The 20,879-nt window shown below is 44.3% G+C and overlaps 1 protein-coding gene across 1 annotated transcript; it reads left to right on the top strand.

The window, feature by feature from the left end:
- The first annotated feature begins 7,876 nt into the window (after positions 1-7,876).
- On the top strand, positions 7,877-18,431 carry LOC107106360 (vomeronasal type-2 receptor 26-like). The gene is made up of 4 exons (XM_015406495.1): positions 7,877-8,161; positions 13,669-13,896; positions 16,587-16,713; positions 17,530-18,431. Exons 1-4 carry the CDS (start codon positions 7,877-7,879, stop codon positions 18,429-18,431), a joined length of 1,542 nt encoding a protein of 513 aa, XP_015261981.1.
- Positions 18,432-20,879: the final 2,448 nt, after the last annotated feature.

Here is a 20,879-nt window from a genome sequence, read left to right on the forward strand (position 1 = left end):
CGGACTGACAGACTAGGTAGGTAGGTAGATGATAGATAGATAGATAGATAGATAGATAGACAGACAGACAGACAGACAGACAGATAGATGACAGATAGATAGATAGATAGATAGATAGATAGATAGATAGATAGATATGGAAACATTATAAAAAAACCCCTTCTGTGGCATCCATTTTTTAAGAAATGGAGTCCTGTAGATCAAATGCAGCTTGCATCTTTGAACGTCAACACCATAGTCAATCTGTTATATGGCACTAGACTTATGGTTCTCCCTGTACCAGATTAACACGGAGAAACCCTTCTGATCTTTGCTTCATTCATTGGTACCATCACCCAGTCCACATTTTTTTGTGCACAGGAAGATAGACTTTGACTTCACTGTGGGAGCTAAGAGCACAGAAATAGACTGCAGCATCCTGAAGAGAGACCTGCTCAATCTTCAAATTCACTATCTTCTTTTCAGGGTCCAATTTTCCTGAGTATTTCTCTGAGGAAAGTCTTTGATTTGGGGGAGAGTACTTCTTTTGGGTCAGTATGTGCTCTGGCAGTTTGTGAGGGAACTGACGATACCAAAACAGGTCAAAGTTGTCATAGGTCGTGTTGAAAGAGCAGTTGAAAATGGCTTCTTGTCCCTCCATGATGGACATCTTGGAAAGTGGCTGGGACACAGAGTCTCTTTGACCAATAACTGTAGAAAGGGGAGGAAACACATGAAGTCTGCTCTGTTCTATTCTGTGCGTATGACTGTTCGGCTGTTGGTCTTTCTCTCTACTCTTCTTGAGCATTATCAATAGCCAACTATTCCATAAGAAAAACCATGAAAGAATTTCTGACACGAAATACGAACCTTATAAAGTTTCTCCCCCCTCCCCAATAGTCTACCCAATTCGTCACGTTAAAACATAACCTTATTTTAAACACAAGGCCAGAAACTTGAGCACTCTGTGCCAGAAACCTGAGTAATCCCATGGGCCAGTTTTAGCTTCTGGATGTGGCCCTTCACATTGTTCTCTTGCTGGGGCTGCCAACCTCCAGTCAGGGCCTGGAGGTCTCCCAGAATTCTGACTGATCTCCTAGAGACAGAGATCAGTTCCTGTGGAGAAAAAAACTTCCCTTTGAATGTTGATTCATTGAAGGCATTTTGAAGGTATTATACCATGCTGAGATCCACTGAGTCCCCAAACCAAACCCTTCTTAGAGTTCACCCCCAAAATCTCCAGGAATTTCACAATTTAGCAACTCTGTCTTTTGCTGTACTGGGAAGCCCTCAGGGATAGCTTTATATGTTTTTTTTTTCTTTTTAATGAGGTTAAGCTTGAAAAATCACAGTAACACATGCAAAAGTCACAGAAAAGTTCTTTGGCTCTTAGGTGATAGGATTACATGTGACTTTTGAGAAATGCTCCCCTTTGGATGGCAAGGGAGACATTCCCGAGTATCCCCAAAGAGAGCTCAATAAACTAATTCATAAATGTCAGCATCCTACCGAACGGAAATATTTACCTGATTTCAGTAGCAGAAGGAAAGCTCCTAAAACAGTCAAGATGCTGCATGTTTTAGGAAGGAGGAACATCTTTGGTGGTTCAAGTTCTGAGGCTGCTCGAAACGTCGAAACGGTCATCTCCCTCGTTTCTTGTGTTTGGAAAGAGCAGAGGTGAAGCAAATGCTTTCTCTGCCCTGCTTCAACTCCTTCCTGTCAGTTAGGGAACTTTGAGTTATCTTTTTTGAATGGAGGGGGGTGCTTTGAAAAGTGAAAGGTTCTGATGAGAAATGTTTGATGGCCATTGTTGCCCTCTAGTGGTGAGACAGTCTCTCATTCCCCATCACCTGCATGCAAAACCCTGCGGGGATCAAACATGTCTGCCAAAGAAACCCGGGAATTGTTGTTTTGTCACGCTACCAGACATTTTTTGTTATTGATCCCTATCCCATAATGTAAGTAGGGTTTTCAGACATTAGGCTGGGCACATTTATTGGGCACCCCCCCTCCATTTACCCTCTATGTTTATACAAAGCAAAAACATTAGACACAAATGCATTCATTTTTAATACCTGATATTGGGGGCCCATTTCTCTACCCCCTACTCCCATTGACCACCACTACTCAAAGATGTAGTGGGAGATTTTTTAAAAAAACCCACAGCAAAACATGTGGCACCACATCGCTTCTGGGGGGGGGGTTAAGTAACATGGGATAGCTCTAGGAATCACTGGAAACTCTATGGTTTTCCCTGCTTTGGAAGATGGTCACTATGGAATTCCATCTAGAGATGGGCATGGTTCAGAAAAATGGTGGATGTCCAAGGTCCGTGGGGTTTACGGACCCCTGGCCCACAAACCTCCTTGTTTAATGGACCAGGTCGTGGTCCTTTTGGTCCGTGATGCCATGTAGCTTACAAAGCCATTTAAAAGGAATGTTTTCCCTTTAAACAGCTTTTGCAAAGCTGCATGGCGTGCAAGTGAAGGCCAAGCAATGACTTCACCCACTTCTAATTCACTTCCAGGTGAACCAGAAGTGGATGAACTCCCTGCTCAGCCTTCATTCGCACACCACACAGCTCTGCAAAAGTCATTTAAAGGGAATGCATTTCCTTTAAATTGCTTTTGCAAAGCCACGCAACATACAAGTGAAGACTAAGTGTTGACTTCACCCACTTCCGGGAGGGTGAAGTCGTCACTTGGCCTTCACTTGTGTGCCATATGGCTTTGCAAAAGCCATTTAAAGGGAACGCATTCCCTTTAAATGCCTTTTGCAAGCCCCACTGACATGGACTTTACAAACCTCCTGGGAGGCTCATGGAAGGTCCATGTCAGTGGGAAGGCATGAACCAGGCTCATGAACCACAAACTGGGCCCTGGTCCACGGAAAAATTAGGTCTGTGGTCCAGTCCATGCCTATCTCTAATTCCATCCCCTGCTGAGGTCCCTCCCCTCTTCAAACCCCACCCTGTTGTTGTACCTCCCCATAGAAGTCTCTGCCCCACTTCTTTTGTCATCCCATTAATAAGAACATAAGAACATAAGGGGACCGGTGGCACAGAGGATTTATCCTCTGGTTACAGTAACATCTGAACTGAACAGAACTGCTGTCAGTTCTAGCCCGCGCTGGTGTGAGCTACCAGCCTTGTCCCCAGCTCGCCGTCCACCCAGCGGTTCGAAAGCTTCGGCGAGTAGATAAAATGGGTACCGCTCCTTAGAGAGGGTGGGCACACTACCCCCCCTGTGGGGGGAGGTGTTAGCCAGCGAAATGCAATGTCCAGCTCGGAAGCTCGGAAGCCTGGAAAGATCTCTTCGGCATTAAGAAGCCTGTGATGAGCCAATCTGGCCAGGCAGTGGCAGTGTGGCGCTGAGACTTGAAGCAGTCCTGGAAGAACTGACATCATCAAGTCAAGCCGAGTGAATGCCGTCTGGAACACGTCTGAGGCTACAGCTGAACAAAATCCCCGTCGGCTGCAAACGTGTGCGTACTTAAAAGATTTATATGTTGTCCTCCCTTACCCCCTATGAATCATTGTTAGTCCTGTGTGTATACGAGTAACTGTAAATCGCTCAGAGCCAGCAGCTCTGCAGGATTGAGTGATTAATAAATTGAAAGATATTATTATTATTATTACCTCATTCATGAGTCGGACTGTCAGCAGTGTTCCCCCTAAAACGAGTTAGTGTGAGCTAGCTCACAGTTTCCTAGCCTCCAGCTCACACATTTTTGTCTTAGCTCAGGTAGTCCAAGCCTTTCTATCTATACCTTGTGGCTAATAGTCACTGATGGACCTCTGCTCCATGTGCTTATCTAATTCCCTCTTGAAGCTGTCCATGCTTGTAGCCGCCGCCACCTCCTGTGGCAGTGAATTCCATGTGTTAATCACTCTTTGGCTGAAGAAGTACTTTCTTTTATCTGTTCTAACCCGACTACTTAGCAATTTCATGGAATGCCCACGAATTCTTGTATTGTGAGAAAGGGAGAAAAGTACTTCATTCTCAACCTGCTCTATCACATGCATAATCTTATAAACCTCAATCATGTCACCCTTCAGTCGTCGTTTCTCCAAGCTAAAGAGCCCAAAGCACTTTAACCTTTTCTCATTGGGAAAGTGTTCCAACCCTTTTATCATTCTCGTTGTCCTTTAAGGTGTTGCCTCCATTAAGGAGCAGAAGTGACTTTTGCTCAAAAATGGGGGCGGGGGAGAGTCCACATTTGTCAATAGTGGTGCTCCCCAGAGCAAAGCCTGCCAGAGACAATGATCTCCCCTTGGACTTATTCAAATCATTGTAATTTTTTTCTCTCTCCATCAACTAAAGCTCTAGTGGCTTTTCAAAAGGCGGTAGAAACCCATCAATAAACAAGCTTGCAAGTGCTTTTTATATTTGGCTCCGCTTTTGCTATTGAGAGCAGGTGGATAGGACTAGGCGGGGCTCTGTTGGTTCGCTCTTTAGCAGCAGCTTGTGATTACGGGTCAGATTTGTTGTGAGAGAGATTGCAAAGTGTGGTGGCCTTCGAGGCATGCATTTGTAACCAGGCGGAAGCAAAAAGAAGACTCATGTTTCTTCCATTAAGTACTGTATTGAGAGTGTTAGTTGCCTGTCTAAGACAGGGTGACGCTGCAGGCTGACACAGGAGGGTCTGTGCTTAGAGACAAGCTTCCCTGCCAGGATGGTGGGCCTTGTTGTGTTGCTGCTGCTGCTGTCCTCGGTTGTGTACCAAATAGACGGTGCAAAGTATCCTGCAAACAATCCACTCCTTGTCCCGCATCAGTGGTATCAGTCAGGGGACCTCCTAATCGGTGGGATAATTTCTCAGTTCTATTATCAATACTTTGAAGCACTGTTCAAAGAACTTCCATCGTGGGACTTGTTTAAAGCTCCAGAGTAAGACTTCTTCCCCCACCCCTTACATCATGGCAGCATGGCCAGGTTGTAAAACCCCAATTGTTGGTTCTGTCCATCCCACAGTGGTCTAAGGCAGTAGCCCCATGCTTACAGCGGGTAGTGCGTTGCAATAAAAATAAACAGTGGCAAAATAAGATCAACAATTGTGGGCTGTCAAGTCACAAGCAGCTCATGGTGACCCCAGGAAAATGGGGTCAGCAAGGCAACAGATGAACCCAAGTGGATTGCTATGGCATGCCTCTAGTAAGATGTCGTAACCCTGGACTTTCTTGGTGGTCTCCCATCCAAATATTGACCGTGACCAACCCTGCTTAGCTTCCAAACTCAGGTGACATAGGGCTAACCAGGACTATTCAGGCTGCTACTTTAAAGATTAACACTGTATTATTATTAAAAACAAGGTCAGGAGGAATGAAAAGCACAATAGGTGGGAGGAAGTGTAAGATGAAGGAGGACTTGGCTTTTCTTATGGAACAACGGTGATAGTTCTCCTAGAAAAACTTTGCTTAGCCTAGCAAGACCAGAGAATCATCTCTGTATTTTCCTCGTGGAAAGCACCATCAAGCTGGGACTGACTTGTGGAGACCCCGTAGTGTTTTCAAGGCAAGAGGGGAAGAGAGGTGGTTTGCAATTGCCTGCTGCTGCATAGCAGCCCTGGACTTTTGGGAGGTCATCACCCATCTACGTGCTAATCACCTACTCCTAACCACCGACTAACCACATACTCTGTTTAGCTTCTAAGATCTGACAAGATCCAGCAAGCCTGGCCAAATTGATACGCTTTGGGTTTTGCACTTTGGGGGAGAAAAAAGAGCTGAAGCTCATGAATCCAGAAGAGAGTACATTTCTCCACCATAACCACCACCCTGGCTGTAATGCGTGGGTACCTTCAAATAAGGCCAAAATATTTAAGTGGTCTATAGCTCTTAAACAGTGACAGTGACACTTGCTTTCTTGGGAGACAGAGCACTTGGCTGGAAGCCAGTTCAACGGAGGGTTGGGAAGTATGTTAAGGCCCACTGTGAAGACTGGTGTTCTGATACATCATAATTTTTTTAAAATAAAATTTTATTACTGAATATTTATAGGTGAACAATAGGCGATAAAAAGGTAATAAAAGTTATCTTGCTATACACTAAGCATACTGTATCTCTTCATATACAGGGTTTGGAGGAGTAATATCATTCTCCAACAAATAAAACATAACAGGTATCCACATATCCCAGAGCTGGGTTGAGTTCTTAGTCAAGTCTGTTGACTATATACTCTCAGTAATTTTTGTCATTATTATAAATTCCCAGATTTTCTTGGTACCCCAAAAAAAGAGGGGAGAAAATCTAAACCAACAAAGCACAAACCTCCTAAGGAAGTTTAGAAAACTAATAGAGGGCCAAAAGTTAAAAACATAATAAGTGTACAAAATAGTGTTTATTACAAAGACATATAAAAACTTAGTAGGGGCCCAAATAAAGCCTCATAAAATGTACAAAGTTACCAATACACACAAAAGAGAATAGTGTATGACCTGACGCATTTCGGCTCACAAGAGCCTTCTTCAGAGGTCAAATAGTGCAAAATATAACAAGCAACAGAGTCCCTGTAACCCATGTAAGGCAATTAACAAATAAATAAATAAAATAAAATATGTATTATTTATTTATTTATTATTTATTTATTTAACTTTTACCCCGCCCTCCCCGCCAAGGCGGGCTCAGGGCGGCTTCCACAAAGCTGATAAACAGTATACATTTTACAATTGATAAAATAGAATAAATCATTTAAAACACAGACAAATCCGTTTAAAACATCACTTCGATGGCGATAAAAATAAAGTGCAGTTTAAGGACACATTCAGCAGTGCCACCGCACTAAGTCATTTTGGATCAGAGTTGACACAGGGCGCTGCTGGTAAGACGTCGCTCTTTACGAATATGATAAAAATACTCAGGAACCATACATGGAGTAGTAACTAGGAATGTACATTCGTTTTGGATGAACCGGAAAAAAACATGAATAATGCCTATTCGGCATTATTTCGGCCTGCCTAAAGCTGAATCAGATTCCCAAATCTGATTTGGCTGGCCGAACAGGGATTCCCCGAATGGATGCCATATATTTATTTTATTTTACTAAATAAAATAGGACCAAAACTGAAATGTTCCAATATGGAATTGAAAGACACTCCAAAAAGTTTCTATTTGGGGCCACAAATATATCTGGCCATGTGTCAGAAGTTGTTGTATGAACTGGAAATATTATGTACCTTCCAGTTTAGGTCCTAAGAGTTCTAACAGAATTGCCTTGTCAGGGACAATGTGCTAAGGTTTGTATTTTTTGGTGCCAGGTTTGTATTGATGTTAATACTGTGACAATTAATTTCCTGTTAGTTTGTGTTTTTTGGTGCCAGGTTTGTATTGATGGTTTCCATCTACTTTCCCAAACTGTTGCAATTGTTAATTTAGCAACTGTTAATACTGTGACAATTAATTTCCTGTTTTTTTCATTTCCAAATTGGGAATCGGGCCAAATATTTAGTAATACCGACTCTGGAGTAAGTGAAATTTCACAACCAGTGATGATTTTGATTTTAACAATGATCATCTCCCAGAACAAGGTTAAAGCGGAACAGTCCCACCAACAGTGTAGATAAGAGCCAACATGTTCTGAACATTTCCAGCATAGAGGATTATACGAACTGGTTATTAAACTTAGTTTTTGGGGGTGTATAGTATCATCTTGTAATTAATTGCAGTGACTGTCATTTAATTGTTATAACATTCGAAGTGCACATAAATGATGTTGGGGAGGGGGTAGGAAAGGGAAGTGTTTCTTGGATCAGAAGCACCAATAAGTAATTTTCTTTTAATAAACGTTTGCATTATATTCAGCAGATCAGAGAGTGAGTGGACCCATATTGTAATGAAAGGACATGGTCAATTATTGTGTTGTCCTCTAAAAGCACCTTCGACTCTGTTTACAGAAGCATTATGAAGTTCTACCAACACATCCTGGCCTTGGCCTTTGCTGTAAAAGAGATCAATGAGAACCCCAGTATCTTGCCCAATGTGAGCCTCGGGTTCCACATCTATGGGAACTACTATGACGAGAAGATGACCTACCTGACCACTCTGGAGCTTCTTTTCAAATCACACGATCTCGTCCCTAACTACAAATGTGACACCCAGAAAAACCTCATTGCTGTCATTGGGGGTCCTGACCGTGAGAGCTCCTTGCACATGGCAAATATCTTGGATCTCTTCAAGATTCCTCAGGTGGGTTACACTCATGGAGGACTGAGAATTTTCAGGGGGGGATCACATCTGTAGCTCATAAACTTGGGGGGTAGTCAGGTATGACCAGGTAGCACAAGGTACTTTTAGAAGGATTAGTTTCAGGAGGGTAGCCATGTTGGACTGCAGTAGAATATTGAGATTTGAGTCCAGTAGAACCATAGAGAACAAGAAGATTTGGGGGGGGGGGTATAAGCTTTAGACAAGGAAAACATACGTCATCAGATACCATCTGATACCATCTAATTCAGATATCATCCAACAAACGGAGCTTTAATTCCTTTTTTTTAGTATTTGTGTCTTTGTGTGCGCATGTGGTGTGCTTGGAGCCCATGGTGACTTCTGGTGACCCCTGCTGGGGCTTGATATTTTCAGAGAGGTAGCTTGATATGCCTGCCTCTGTGTCCCGGCCCTGGTATTCCTTGGGAGGTCTCCCTTCCAAGTACTTGCTGGGGTCAGCCCTGCTTAGCTTCCAAGATCTGGTGAGATCAGGTTTACCTGGGCTATCCCGGTCAGAGCCAAAAGGAGGCTAACTCTTAGAAGCTTGTACCTTTAAAATCTTGTTGCTCTCTAAGGTGCTACTGTACTGAAATCTAGCTCTTTTAGTTGTTTTCCATAACCATTTCCCAGGAATTTAAACTACAACTTCAGTTAATCCAGTCTTTCTTTCTACCCCAATGGGAAGATGTGAGCTCAAACTGGAATAAATGTGGTTAGAGAGCCAGTTTGGTGTAGTGGTTTAGTGTGCGGACTCTAATCTGGAAGAACCAGGTTTGATTCCCCACTCCCCCACTTGCACCTGCTGATGTGACCTTGGGTCAGTCACAAGCTCTGGCACAGCTGTTCCTGAAAGAGCAGTTTGTGTCAGAGGGGTATAAATCCAATCTCTTCTTCTTCTTCTTCTAAATTGCCACTGGACTTCTGCTTTGTTTTGCTGCTGTAGAATAACATGACTCCCCTACTGGAGTTAGAGTTGTTATACCAATCAGAATTCTTTTTCCTATGCATTATGCACTTTGGTTTTTAATGGGAAACACAGATAGATTGTAATGTTTTCCCTCGCCTAATAGAGGTAGATTTGTCAATAGATTATACCTCTCACCCAAAGAAGCATCCTTAGCAAATTTTAGACAGACAGGAGAAAGATTTCACTTTAAACAGATTTAAATTTTTCACTTAGATAGGCAGACTTGAGCTGGCTGTATGTGGAGGTGTGTGGAGGTGATAAGGTAGGTCAAGTTTTTTGGGGAAGGGGCAAATGTGACATTTGGGATATGTTTGTGCATTTGTAAATTTAGGGGTAGGTGAGGATTAAACCTCTGTCTTATCTCCCCTTGGTCAGCTAAACGTATGGACTGTCTCTCACACATGAGTGAAATCTATGCCTCAACTTCGATCAAAGCCCTGCCTGCCAGCCAAGGGGTAAAGACAGAGATTGGCCACTGGTCTCTCTTTGGGCACCAGAGCAGAGAGTATATTTCTTTTTTTCTTTTTTTCTTTGAGTTCACCTTTCTCCTTGGGACTAAAGGAGGATTACAAAAGTAGAAAACAATGCAATAAAAACAGGATGAGACACAATGTAAACAATGCAATCACTGGATTATAAAAATTTGAAAGCAGTGAAATAGGAACAACGTAATAAATACAATAAACACCTTCTCAGGCTGGCTATTTCCTGGGGAACCACAACAGAGAATGCTCAGTTATAAATGTCATTGTGGGGCATATTGGAACAGGTTGCCATTTATATAGAAGAGGAAGAGATTGAATTTATACCCCACCCTTCACTCAGAGTCTCAGAGCACCTTACAAACTCCTTTCGCTTCCCCTTCCCCACAACAGACACCCTAAGAGGTGGGTGAGGCTGAGAGAGCTCTTTCAAGAACTGTCCTTGAAAGAACAGCTCTGACAGAACTTGTAACTGACCCAAGATCACACCAGCAGCCGCATGTGGAGCAGAGGGGAATCAAACCCGGTTCTCTCAAATTAGAGTCCGCGCACTTAACCACTACACCAAACTGGCTCCTAGGCCCTGGGAGACTGTATGAGTAATAAATTGAATCAGGGATTAGAGTGAGTACAGGAGAGATGTAACATGCATGTTCCTTCCAGGTTCAATTAGGCTGCGATGTTCTGTACCACAGGAAGTTTCCACATTGTCTTCAATGGCAGATGAATGAAAAAATGTGTTACTGTAATCTAGCCTTGAGGTTACCCCAGCATAGATTCACCTGGCCGCATCAGCTCAGAACCTAGCTAGCACACCAAACCTGTGGCTGTGCAGAATTATTTTTAAAGGCCTCTTCAAAATGATATAACCAATGCCATAAGTAGAATTTCTGTGAACAAAAATGCTAGCTGGAATGATCCTTTGCAGTGGAAACACTGGCAAACTCTTCTGGGAGGTTCACGTCCTTATCAGGGACTGATGTGCTGAGGCACTCTCCGACACCTTCTTTTCCGATTATTTCGTGAAACCCCTGACCATAGTTAACCTTCTGACTGTAGTTAATTTTCTGTTCGGGTTGGTCAAAATCTCCCTGTTGATGAGCAGGTTTTTCCTAACTCATCTCTCAATTATCTGTGTATTTCCTCTTAGCTCACGTACGGTTCATTTGCCTCAGAGGAGAGTGATATCGAAGAGTTCCTCTTTTACCGCATGGTCCCAAATGAAGCCCATCACTACACTGGCATTATTCAGTTGTTTCACCATTTCAGATGGACGTGGGTTGGACTCTTGGCTGTGAAGGAAAACAGTGGAGAACGTTTCATACAGACTTTGGAGCCCTTGCTTTCTCAGAATGGAATTTGTTTGGCTTTCACTGAAAGAATTCCCCACAAATTATCATGGGAAAAAAACAATGATTTTGCCGAGAGACTCACAAACATAGAACTGCATTTCACAGACAGAAACGTTAGCACAATTATCTGCTATGGCGATTCAAGGACAATTTTGTTACTGAACATTCTTCTTTTTTTCACGCCTCGGGCAGCTGACCCTACATTTTACAAGGTGTGGATTTTGACAGCCCAGATAGATTTTGCCTTAAACGGCATCCAAAGGCTTGGGGATTTCATGTTCTTCCATGGGGCAATCTCTTTCACAATTCACTCCCGTGAAGTTCCAGGTTTCCAAACGTTTCTCCAAGACATAAAACTTTACGGGAAAGAAGAAAATAACTTTCACAAGTACTTCTGGGAGCAAGCATTTGACTGTACATTTGTAAATAGCAAGGAGGCCACAGAAGTTAATGATGCTTGTAGTGGAGAGGAGAAGCTGGAAAACCTTCCTAGGACTGTGTTTGAAATGGACATGGGTGGTAATAGCTATAGCATCTATAATGCTGTCCATGCCGTGGCATATGCTTTTCACACCATGTATTCATCCAGAACCAAGCTTAGAGCAAGAAGGAGTGGCAGGAGACCTGACTTTCGAGATCTTCAACCTTGGCAGGTAATGTCTTCGCTATGCTGTGCTTTATTTTCAGTGACTAGATTAGTGCAAGGTAAGCCAACACCCTCCATGAGAAGCAGATGGAATGTTGTTGAACACATTGTCCATGGACAATGCTTTGTGGGTTCATGTTTCCTTCTACGCTTGAATTTAAGCACCCCCCTGTGGTGGAGGTGGTGGAAAGTGGCATCAAGTCACAGATGACTTACGGTGACCCCACAGGGGCCACTTCCTCATACAATCATAAAGCTGGAAGGGACTTCCAGGGTCATCTAGTCCAACGCCACTGCACAATGCAGGAAATTCCCAAATACCTCCCCCTCCACGCCCACAGTGACCACTGTTCCATGCCCAGAAGATGACAAAAAAAACCCGCCAGGATCCCCGGCCAAACTGACCTGGAAAAAAATTGCTTCCTGACCCCAAAGTGGCAATCAGCATTTCCCGGGGCACATAAGAAAGGGCCACAAGAACTAAGCACTGAGGCAACCCTTCCTGCCCTCCCTCTCATGATCCGCCTGAGTTCACAGAATCTGCATTGCTATCATATGACCACCTGGCCTTTGTCTGAAAACCTCCAAAGAAGGAGAGCCCACCACCTCCCAAGGAAGCCTGTTCCACTGAGGAACTGCTCAAACTGTCAGGAAGTTCTTCCTAATGTTTAGCTGAAAACTCTTCTGATTTAATTTTAACCCATTGGTTCTGGTCTGACCTTCTGGGCCAACAGGAAACAACTCTGCACAATCCTCAATAGGACAGCCCTTCAAGTACATGAAGATGGTTATCATGTCACCTCTCAGTCATCTCCTCTCCAAGCTAAACATACCCAACTCCTTCAACCTTTCCTCATAGGACTTGGTCTCCAGACCCCTCACCATCTCCGTTGTTCTCCTCTGGACACGTTCCAGCTTGTCTATATCCTTGTTAAATTGTGGTGCCCCGAACTGAACACAATACCCTAGGTGAGATCTAACCAGAACTGTCAGCTTTGTCACTAGTTTTTCCATACTGCTCTGGGTCCCCTCCCCTTTTTCACATGTGTTTTGCTCCCTTTGGTGCCAGTTTGGTGTAGTGGTTAAGTGTGCGAACTCTAATCTGGGAGAACCGGGTTTGATTCCCCACTCCTCCACTTGCACCTGGCTGGATGACCTTGGGCAAGCCATAGTTCCGTCAGAGCTGTCCTTGAAAAAGAGCAGTTTGTGTCAGAGTTCTCTCAGCCCCGCCCACCTCACAGGGTGTCTGTTGTGGGGAGGGGAAGGGAAAGGAGTTTGTAAGCCGCTCTGAGACTCCAAGTGAAGGGCGGGGTATAAATCCAATCTCCTCCTCCTCCTCTTCTTCTTCATACTTTATTATAGGACAAACGTCTAAGAGCCAGTTTGGTGTAGTGGTTAAGTGTGCGGACTCTAATCTGGGAGAACCGGGTTTGATTCCCCACTCCTCCACTTGCACCTGGCTGGATGACCTTGGGCAAGCCATAGTTCCGTCAGAGCTGTCCTTGAAAAAGAGCAGTTTGTGTCAGAGTTCTCTCAGCCCCGCCCACCTCACAGGGTGTCTGTTGTGGGGAGGGGAAGGGAAAGAAGTTTGTAAGCCGCTCTGAGACTCCAAGTGAAGGGCGGGGTAGAAATCCAATCTCCTCTTTTTCTTCTTCTTCTTTGGGACTACTAAAAAGAGCAAAACACATGGGGGGGGGACCCTGAAGCAATAGGGACAAACAAGTGACAAAAATGACAGTGCGGAAGTGTCCAGGGTTTTCAAGGTGAAAGATATGCCTCTTCATAGACACCCTAGACTTGCTTGGTGATCTCCTATCCAGATGCTAACCAGGGCAAACCCTGATTAGTGTCAGGGATATGAGATCGGGCTAGCTGGGGCCAGACAGGTCAAAGATTTTGGGCTCCTACCAGTGCTAAATAGTTTTCATTTTCAGTGGGAAACAGAAGGAAATATGTGGAATGTGACAATGAGGGGAAATGTTTGGGGATGAAGAATCCAACATCACATTAAAATCTATTTATGTATTTTCTCTTTCAACCAGCTGCATTTGTTTCTTCAACGCAATTCCTTTAACAACTCAGCAGGAGAACGAGTGTCATTCAGTAACGACAGGGAGGTGGAGAAAGGCTTTGATATCACAAACCTCATCACATTCCCAAACAAATCCATTTTTAGAGCGAGAGTTGGAAGACTGGATCCCACCATTCCAGAAGGGGAAGAATTGATCATACATGAAGACTTAATTGTGTGGCAAACAAGCTTTGACCAGGTACGGGTGGGCAGGCAGACATTCCAAGGGCTGCTCTATCCTTGGGATGACAAATTCACAGGCCAAAATTTTCCTTTGCTACATTACCCGACCTTCGTGGCTCAGATGGTAAGATGGAGAATAACTAATAGAAAACACTGAGCTCACAACCTATTCGCTGTACTCATTTCTGTGGGAGAAGGAATTCCTTTGGGTAATCCATTTCTTTATTTGGGTCCCCAGATTTTCCTCAAAAGGTTTGAAAAACTGTATCTAGCAAGTCTCTTCATGGTACTGTGATCCCAAAAGTGCTTGTAGCTGTTTGAACCCCCAACAGTCAATATAATGCCATTGCAATGGTTTGCTTTTAGTACAATAATAGATGACTGAATGAGGATTAACAAGCTGAAACTGAACCCCCACAAAATGGAGGTACTGCCAGCAGGGGGAAAGGTCTGACCTAGGAAATGGATTAACTCCTGTTCTGGAGGGGGTTGCACTCTCTCTAAAGTAGCAGGTCCATAGCTTGGGGGTGGAGCCAAATGGTTTATGTGTTTTTATTGAATTGTTTTACAATTTTAAATGTTGTTTTTAATTATTTTAATGTTTTAATTGGTGTTGTGTGTGTGTTTTTGGTGCACTGAAAGATAGGTGTTATATTTTACTGTGGTACCTATCCACAAAGGTGGGGATACCAACGACCCAGGGAATTATAGACCGATTAGCCTTATTGCTACCCCTGGGAAGATCTACTCTGCACTCCTTCAGGAGAGACTCCAGAAATGGCTTGATGAAGAGAGGTTCCTTTTTCCTGAACAGTGTGGCTTTCGACAGGGTGTCGCTACTACAGACCATTGTCTGACGCTTCTCCATCTTGCCAGCAAGTATTCCTTGCGTCCAAGAGGTTGTCTCTATGCGGCCTTCATGGATTTGAGGGCTGCCTTCGACTCCATCTCTCGTCGCAGATTGTGGGAGAAGTTATTGAACACCAATATTGACCGCAGACTACTGGGATTGATTATGGCTCTCTATTCTAAAACATCTGCCTCGGTTCGAGTGAATTCTTCAGGAGTCAGGACAGACTCCTTTCCAGTGCAGAAGGGAGTTAGACAGGGATGTTTGTTGGCCCCCTGCCTGTTTAACATCTATATTAATGATTTGGTGCCGTTTCTTAAAATGAGAGCCAGACATCCTCCGTATTTAGCTGGTCTTCCTATACCACTTTTACTTTATGCTGACGATGCTGTTTTGCTGGCAACATCTGAAGTTGGACTGAGGTCTACTGTCAATGCCTTTTTGGACTATTGCAAACAAGAAGAGCTTATCGTGAATTATGCAAAGTCCAAGGTTCTTCGCTTCTCTGTCAAGAGAAGAAGAGGTCCTCTGTATTTTAAAGTTGGGAATGGCCAACTAGAATGGGTTTCCTCCTTCCGATACCTAGGTATTGTTTTTAGTTACAATCTATCCTGGTCCGCTCATCTGACATACGTTAAGAAGTCATCCAGACTCGCCACGGCACTGGTTGAGAAATTCTTCCGTACAAAGGGGGCTAAGCGGATTCCCCCGGCCATCGAGGTGTACAATGCGAAGGTGGTCTCCCAAATTTTATACGGTGTAGAAATCTGGATTGCTGGCGTGGATGAGAAATTGGATTCCCAGCTAAACTCCTTCCTTAGGAGAATTACTGGAACGCCACGGTGTGTTGCTGGGACTGTCCTTCGTATGGAACTGGTTCAATCTTCGCTTGAAGCACGTGCTTGGAAGAGGGCATTCAAGTTGAGATTTAAGTTATCTGACCCAAGTCATCACCCCCAGGCCGGCTTTCTTCGTTCCATCTTAAAGGACACGACATCCAACCCTTGGTTGTCCCTTCTTGCTGGTAAACTCAGGACATTGGGAGTGCCGATGTCCTCACCTAACGAAGAGCTGATGCCCTCTCAGCTTGAGGAAACCTTGAAGAAACTTAAACAGTTGGATTGGGCCAGCACCGTGGCCAGGGCAAGACGCACCTGCTCTCCGTTGGCTTTGGGGTTGTCCCCTCCAGAGAGATTTCCTGACTTTTATTCAACGTTATCAATTCCATCTCACCGCCGCGCCTTTATGCTGGCCCGCTTAAATGTATTTCCAACAATGGTAACTCTGGGAAGATTTGGAGGCCTTTCTTACTCAGATCGCCTTTGTCTGTGCAATTCTGGCGAAATTGAAACCTTAGATCACCTGATATTTCGCTGTCCCCACTGGACTCAAGTTAGAGGCACTTATATCTCTCCTATTCTCACGAAGATGAATCTTCCCGCGCAACCTTGGGTGCTCTCAGTACTGTTATCTGACTCAAATGCCGATGGACTGATAACAGCTAACGTGGCGCGGTTCTTGGCTAAGGTGGCTGCTCTCAAGAAGCATTGAAAAGTCCAGCACTTCTGAAAACTTCGACACCGATTTTTAATCTTCGGATGATTTTAGTTAGTTGGCTCCGCCCCAAGTGTAGTTAGGTAATTTTTAATCTCTGGGCTCAGCCTGGGTTTTATGTGACTGTTATTATGTACCTTGACATATTTATGTCTATTTTATGTACCTATTTTACCCCCCTTTGGTATCCTCTTGGTCAAGACTTCGGTCATAAAGTCCTGTAATAAATTGAAATTGAAATTTTAAAATAAATAACAACAAAGAATGTCTTGTTGCTCTTCTTTTGTCCATATTTTGAGTAGATCCCACCTCTGTCGGAGTGTAACACACACTGCCAACCTGGTTCTCAGAAGAAGAGGAAGGAAGGGAAGAAATTTTGCTGTTACGATTGTTCTCCGTGCCCCAAAGGGAAGATTTCAAGGCAGAAGGGTAGGTAGAATATTGCAACTTTGATAGACGGGGTTATTTCAGATGGCCATTTGTCACGTGACAATTTACCAACCTCTTAAGCCAGCAACCTGCAACATCTTCCTATTTGCTAAAGATAAGATAATGTTAGGGAGAACAGGATGTCAGAGACTGTCATGTTGGCTAATAGGCTACTAGTCATGACAGATATCTACTACTTCGTCCACCAGAGGAAATATGCCTCTTTATATTAGTTGCTGGAGAGCATGGACAAAAGGATGCAGCTGCAGACATTCTGCTTGTGGGCTTTCTAGAGGCAACTGGGTGGCCACTTTGTGAACAGAATGCTTGACTTGATAGGCCTTCAGTCTGATCCAGCATGGCCATTCTTACATTCTTATGTAACGTTAGAGTGAACAGGGTATGAAATCTTGGCTGCTAATCAAACCCCATGCTTTCTAAAGCTGCATTTTCATTTATGGGTCAAGACAACTAAGGTAGGCCCAGTCTTGGGATGCCAGCCTCTAGGTGGAACCTGGGGATCCCTTGGAATTACAGCTCATCTCCAAACTAATGAGATCAGTCCCCCGGAGAAAATGGATGCCTAGAAGGGTGGACGCTATGGCATTATACTCCAGTGGAGCTTCTTGTCCTCCCCAGGCTCCAACCCCGTATCTCTAGGATTTCCCCAATCTGGATCTGGAAACTTGACCCCTCATCCCCCTCCAGTGGCCAGCGGGGACCTGTCAATCCTAGCCCAATCTGTCATCCAGTACAATTATGAGCATTGGTCCTAATTTATTTGTGCATTTGCCCCTTTTCCCCTCTCTTTTTCAGACATGGATAACTGTATTGAATGTCCTGAAGACCGGTATCCAAGTGAAAGCCAAGATCAATGTGTGCCCAAGACAATTAGCTTTCTGTCTTATGAAGAACCCTTAGGGATCAGTTTGGCTTCCATTGCTATGTCTTGTTTCCTGATCACAGCTTCAGTTCTCACAACTTTCATTAAGCACAAAGATACCCCCATAGTCAAGGCCAACAACTGGGAAATCACTTACATTCTGCTCATTGCCCTCCTGTTCTGCTTCCTCTGTGCCTTGCTGTTTCTCGGACAGCCTATGAAAGTGACCTGCTTCCTCCGCCAATCAGCTTTTGGCATTATCTTCTCTGTGGCTATCTCTTGTGTGTTGGCTAAAACCATCACTGTGGTTATAGCCTTCACGTCCACCCAGCCAGGGTCCATGAGGAGGAAATGGACGGGGAAAAGGATGACCAACATAATTGTTCTTTCTTGTCCCTTCATTCAAGCAGGGATTTGTGTGATATGGCTGGTAACCTCTCCTCCTTTCCCAGATTTTGACACACAGTCAATGAATGAGGAAATTGTGGCTGAATGTAATGAAGGATCTGTCCTCATGTTCTATGTCATCCGTGGCTACATGGGACTTCTGTCCCTTATAAGCTTGACTGTGGCTTTCTTTGCCAGGAAGTTGCCAGATAGTTTTAATGAAGCCAAGTTCATCACCTTCAGTATGCTTGTGTTTTGCAGTGTCTGGGTGTCCTTTTTTCCAACCTACCTGAGCACCAAAGGGAAATACATGGTAGCTGTGGAGATCTTCTCTGTCTTAGCATCCAGTGCTGGGTTACTGGGCTGTATCTTTTTCCCCAAATGCTACATTATTTTGCTGAGACCTGAACTGAACAACAAGGAGCTGTTAAAAAGGAGAAAGAAATAAAGACTCCTATTGTCCTGTGATATGTTTTCTTCCTGTGGTTTCTATGGGGAAGGGGGTACCAGACCTCATTAATGCAAGATGTATAACTTTAAATAGACAGAACCCTGCTTATATAACTCTCAAGTTTGTTTACTGATCGGTTTTCAAGTCCCAGAACCACCATTCCAGAATCAAGTTTGAATAAGCCATAGAGGTTACAGGAAGATGGGAAGATTTAATAGACTCATAGAGTTTGAAGGGATCTCCAGGGTCATCTAGTCCAACCCCCCTGCACAATGCAGGAAATTCACAAATACCTCCCCCTCCACACATCCCAGTGACTGCTGTTCCATGCCCAGAAGATGACAAGAAATCTCCAGGATCTCCAGCCAAACTAGCCTGGAGAAAAATTGCTCCCTGACCCCAAAGTGGTGATCAGCATTTCCCTGTGTGTGTAAGAAAGGACCACAAGAACTAAGCACTGATGCAACCCTTCCTGTCCTCGCTCTCATAATCTGTCTAAATTCACAGAATCCACATTGCTGTCAGATGGCAGATTGTACAAGATGCCTATAGACTAAGAATAAGCTTTCACAATATGAGATTAAACCAGTCAGAACCTGGTACTGCAAGACTCTGAGAGCCAGAGATGAAAGCAAGAGGCAAGATTGATAATTTGTGGTCCAACTAGCCTAACTCTTACGAGGTTCTTATTCCCCATGAAGGTCTGCAGAAATGGTCAGGATCTTACATGATACACTGAGGAGTTCCAGCCACTCATCCTGCTATGACCCAGGCAGCTCCTGAATGACCACTCCTCCAGGGTTTTTCAGAACGACCTCATGCTCCAAGAAGATGGAAAAAAGGCAGACTAGCTCTGTGGTTTCAATTTCCAAAGTGAAGAATCTGCTCCCTCTTAGCCACTAGCTACGAAGGGAAACATAAGTGCAGATTCACTTGGATACATCCCAATATATAACACATCCCTCCCTCGGGTTGCCAACTTCCAGGTGGTAATACAGAGAATGGATAACAGTTGCCGTGACCAAATCTAAAGACCCAAAGGAAACTGAAAGAATGCGTTAAACAACTATAAAGTGCAATATATCATCAAAAGTTAAATTAATCAACATATACAAAGTGGTAAGTATGAATCATATGATCACAGTCTGAAAACTATGGAGCAGTGGCGCAGGTGAGCTCCCGGCCCTAGTCCTAGCTTCTGCTCACCCAGCGGTTCGAAAGCTAAAAGTAATTTTAAAAGCAAGTAGATAAATGGGTACCTGCCCTAAGAGGGTAGGGGGCACCCTCCTCTGTGAGGTTTGTGGTGGAGCATCAGCGGCGGCAACGGCGGCAGTAGTGGTGGAGCAATGGCGAGGCGATCCCTGGTGGCCAGCAACATCATGTGGTGAGACCCGACAGTGAAGGAGGAGGCGGAGTCACGGAGGTGCACGGTAGCGTGGAGGCGCAGGTGCGGTGGAGCCGAATATGGACGTAGGCTGGGCTAGAACTGACACGGGCCGCACTCCAGGAGACCGCCGAGCGGGAGGACACCAGAAAAATGGGACACCGACCACGAGGACTATCTGAAGGAAGAATGCCGGAGCCAGGAAACAACAACCAGCCCACCACCTGGGTGCCAGTAGGCAGCCCCACCCCGTTACTATGTGACCTTAGTTAAGGAATTAAAGTGCATTTGAAACTTCCCTGTAAACCGCTCAGAGACCTTCGGGTCTGAGCGGTATATAAATTGAAGGCATAAATAAATATAAATAAATAAATAAATACAACTCTTGGAGAGGAGTATGTCTATGAGACATCCATGGGAAGTTGTATTAATAACAAGACACGTTGTTGTTGTTCAGAGGAAGTCCCAATGAAACGATACGTCATTCCAGAGAACATCATTAACAACTATGGATTTTAACAACTATGAACTATCATATGAGTCATACCCCTTTGTATATGTCGATTCATTTCACTTTTGATAATATATTGCACTTTATAGTTGCTTAGCGCATTCTTTCAACTTCCAGGTGGTGGCTGGAGATCTCCTGCTGTTACAACTGATCTCCAGGTGACAGAAATCAGTTCCCCTAGAGAAAATGGCTGCTTCAGAGGGTGGACTCCATGGCGTTGTACCCTGTTAAAGACCCTCCCCTCCCCAAGCCCCGCCTTCATCTTTAGGCTCCACCCCCAAAATCTCCAGCTATTTCCCAACCCAGAGCTGGCAACCCTAACCCTTCTGTATTTGCAAAAGCACCTCTTCTGTAGTAAATCTGTAGTTAATGTGTAGAATTCAGAGTGCATGAGACAAAAGGGATGGGCACCTCTTGTTTGGTGTAGTGGTTTGGTGTAGTGGTTAAGTGCACGGACTCTAATCTGGGAGAACCGGGTTTGATTCCCCACTCCTCCACTTGCACCTGCTGATCTGACCTTGGGTCAGTCACAAGCTCTGGCACAGCTGTC

This window comes from Gekko japonicus, unplaced genomic scaffold (genome assembly GCF_001447785.1).
Source record: "Gekko japonicus isolate JY-2015 unplaced genomic scaffold, Gekko_japonicus_V1.1 scaffold5054, whole genome shotgun sequence".
Classification (NCBI taxonomy): Eukaryota; Metazoa; Chordata; class Lepidosauria; order Squamata; family Gekkonidae; genus Gekko; species Gekko japonicus.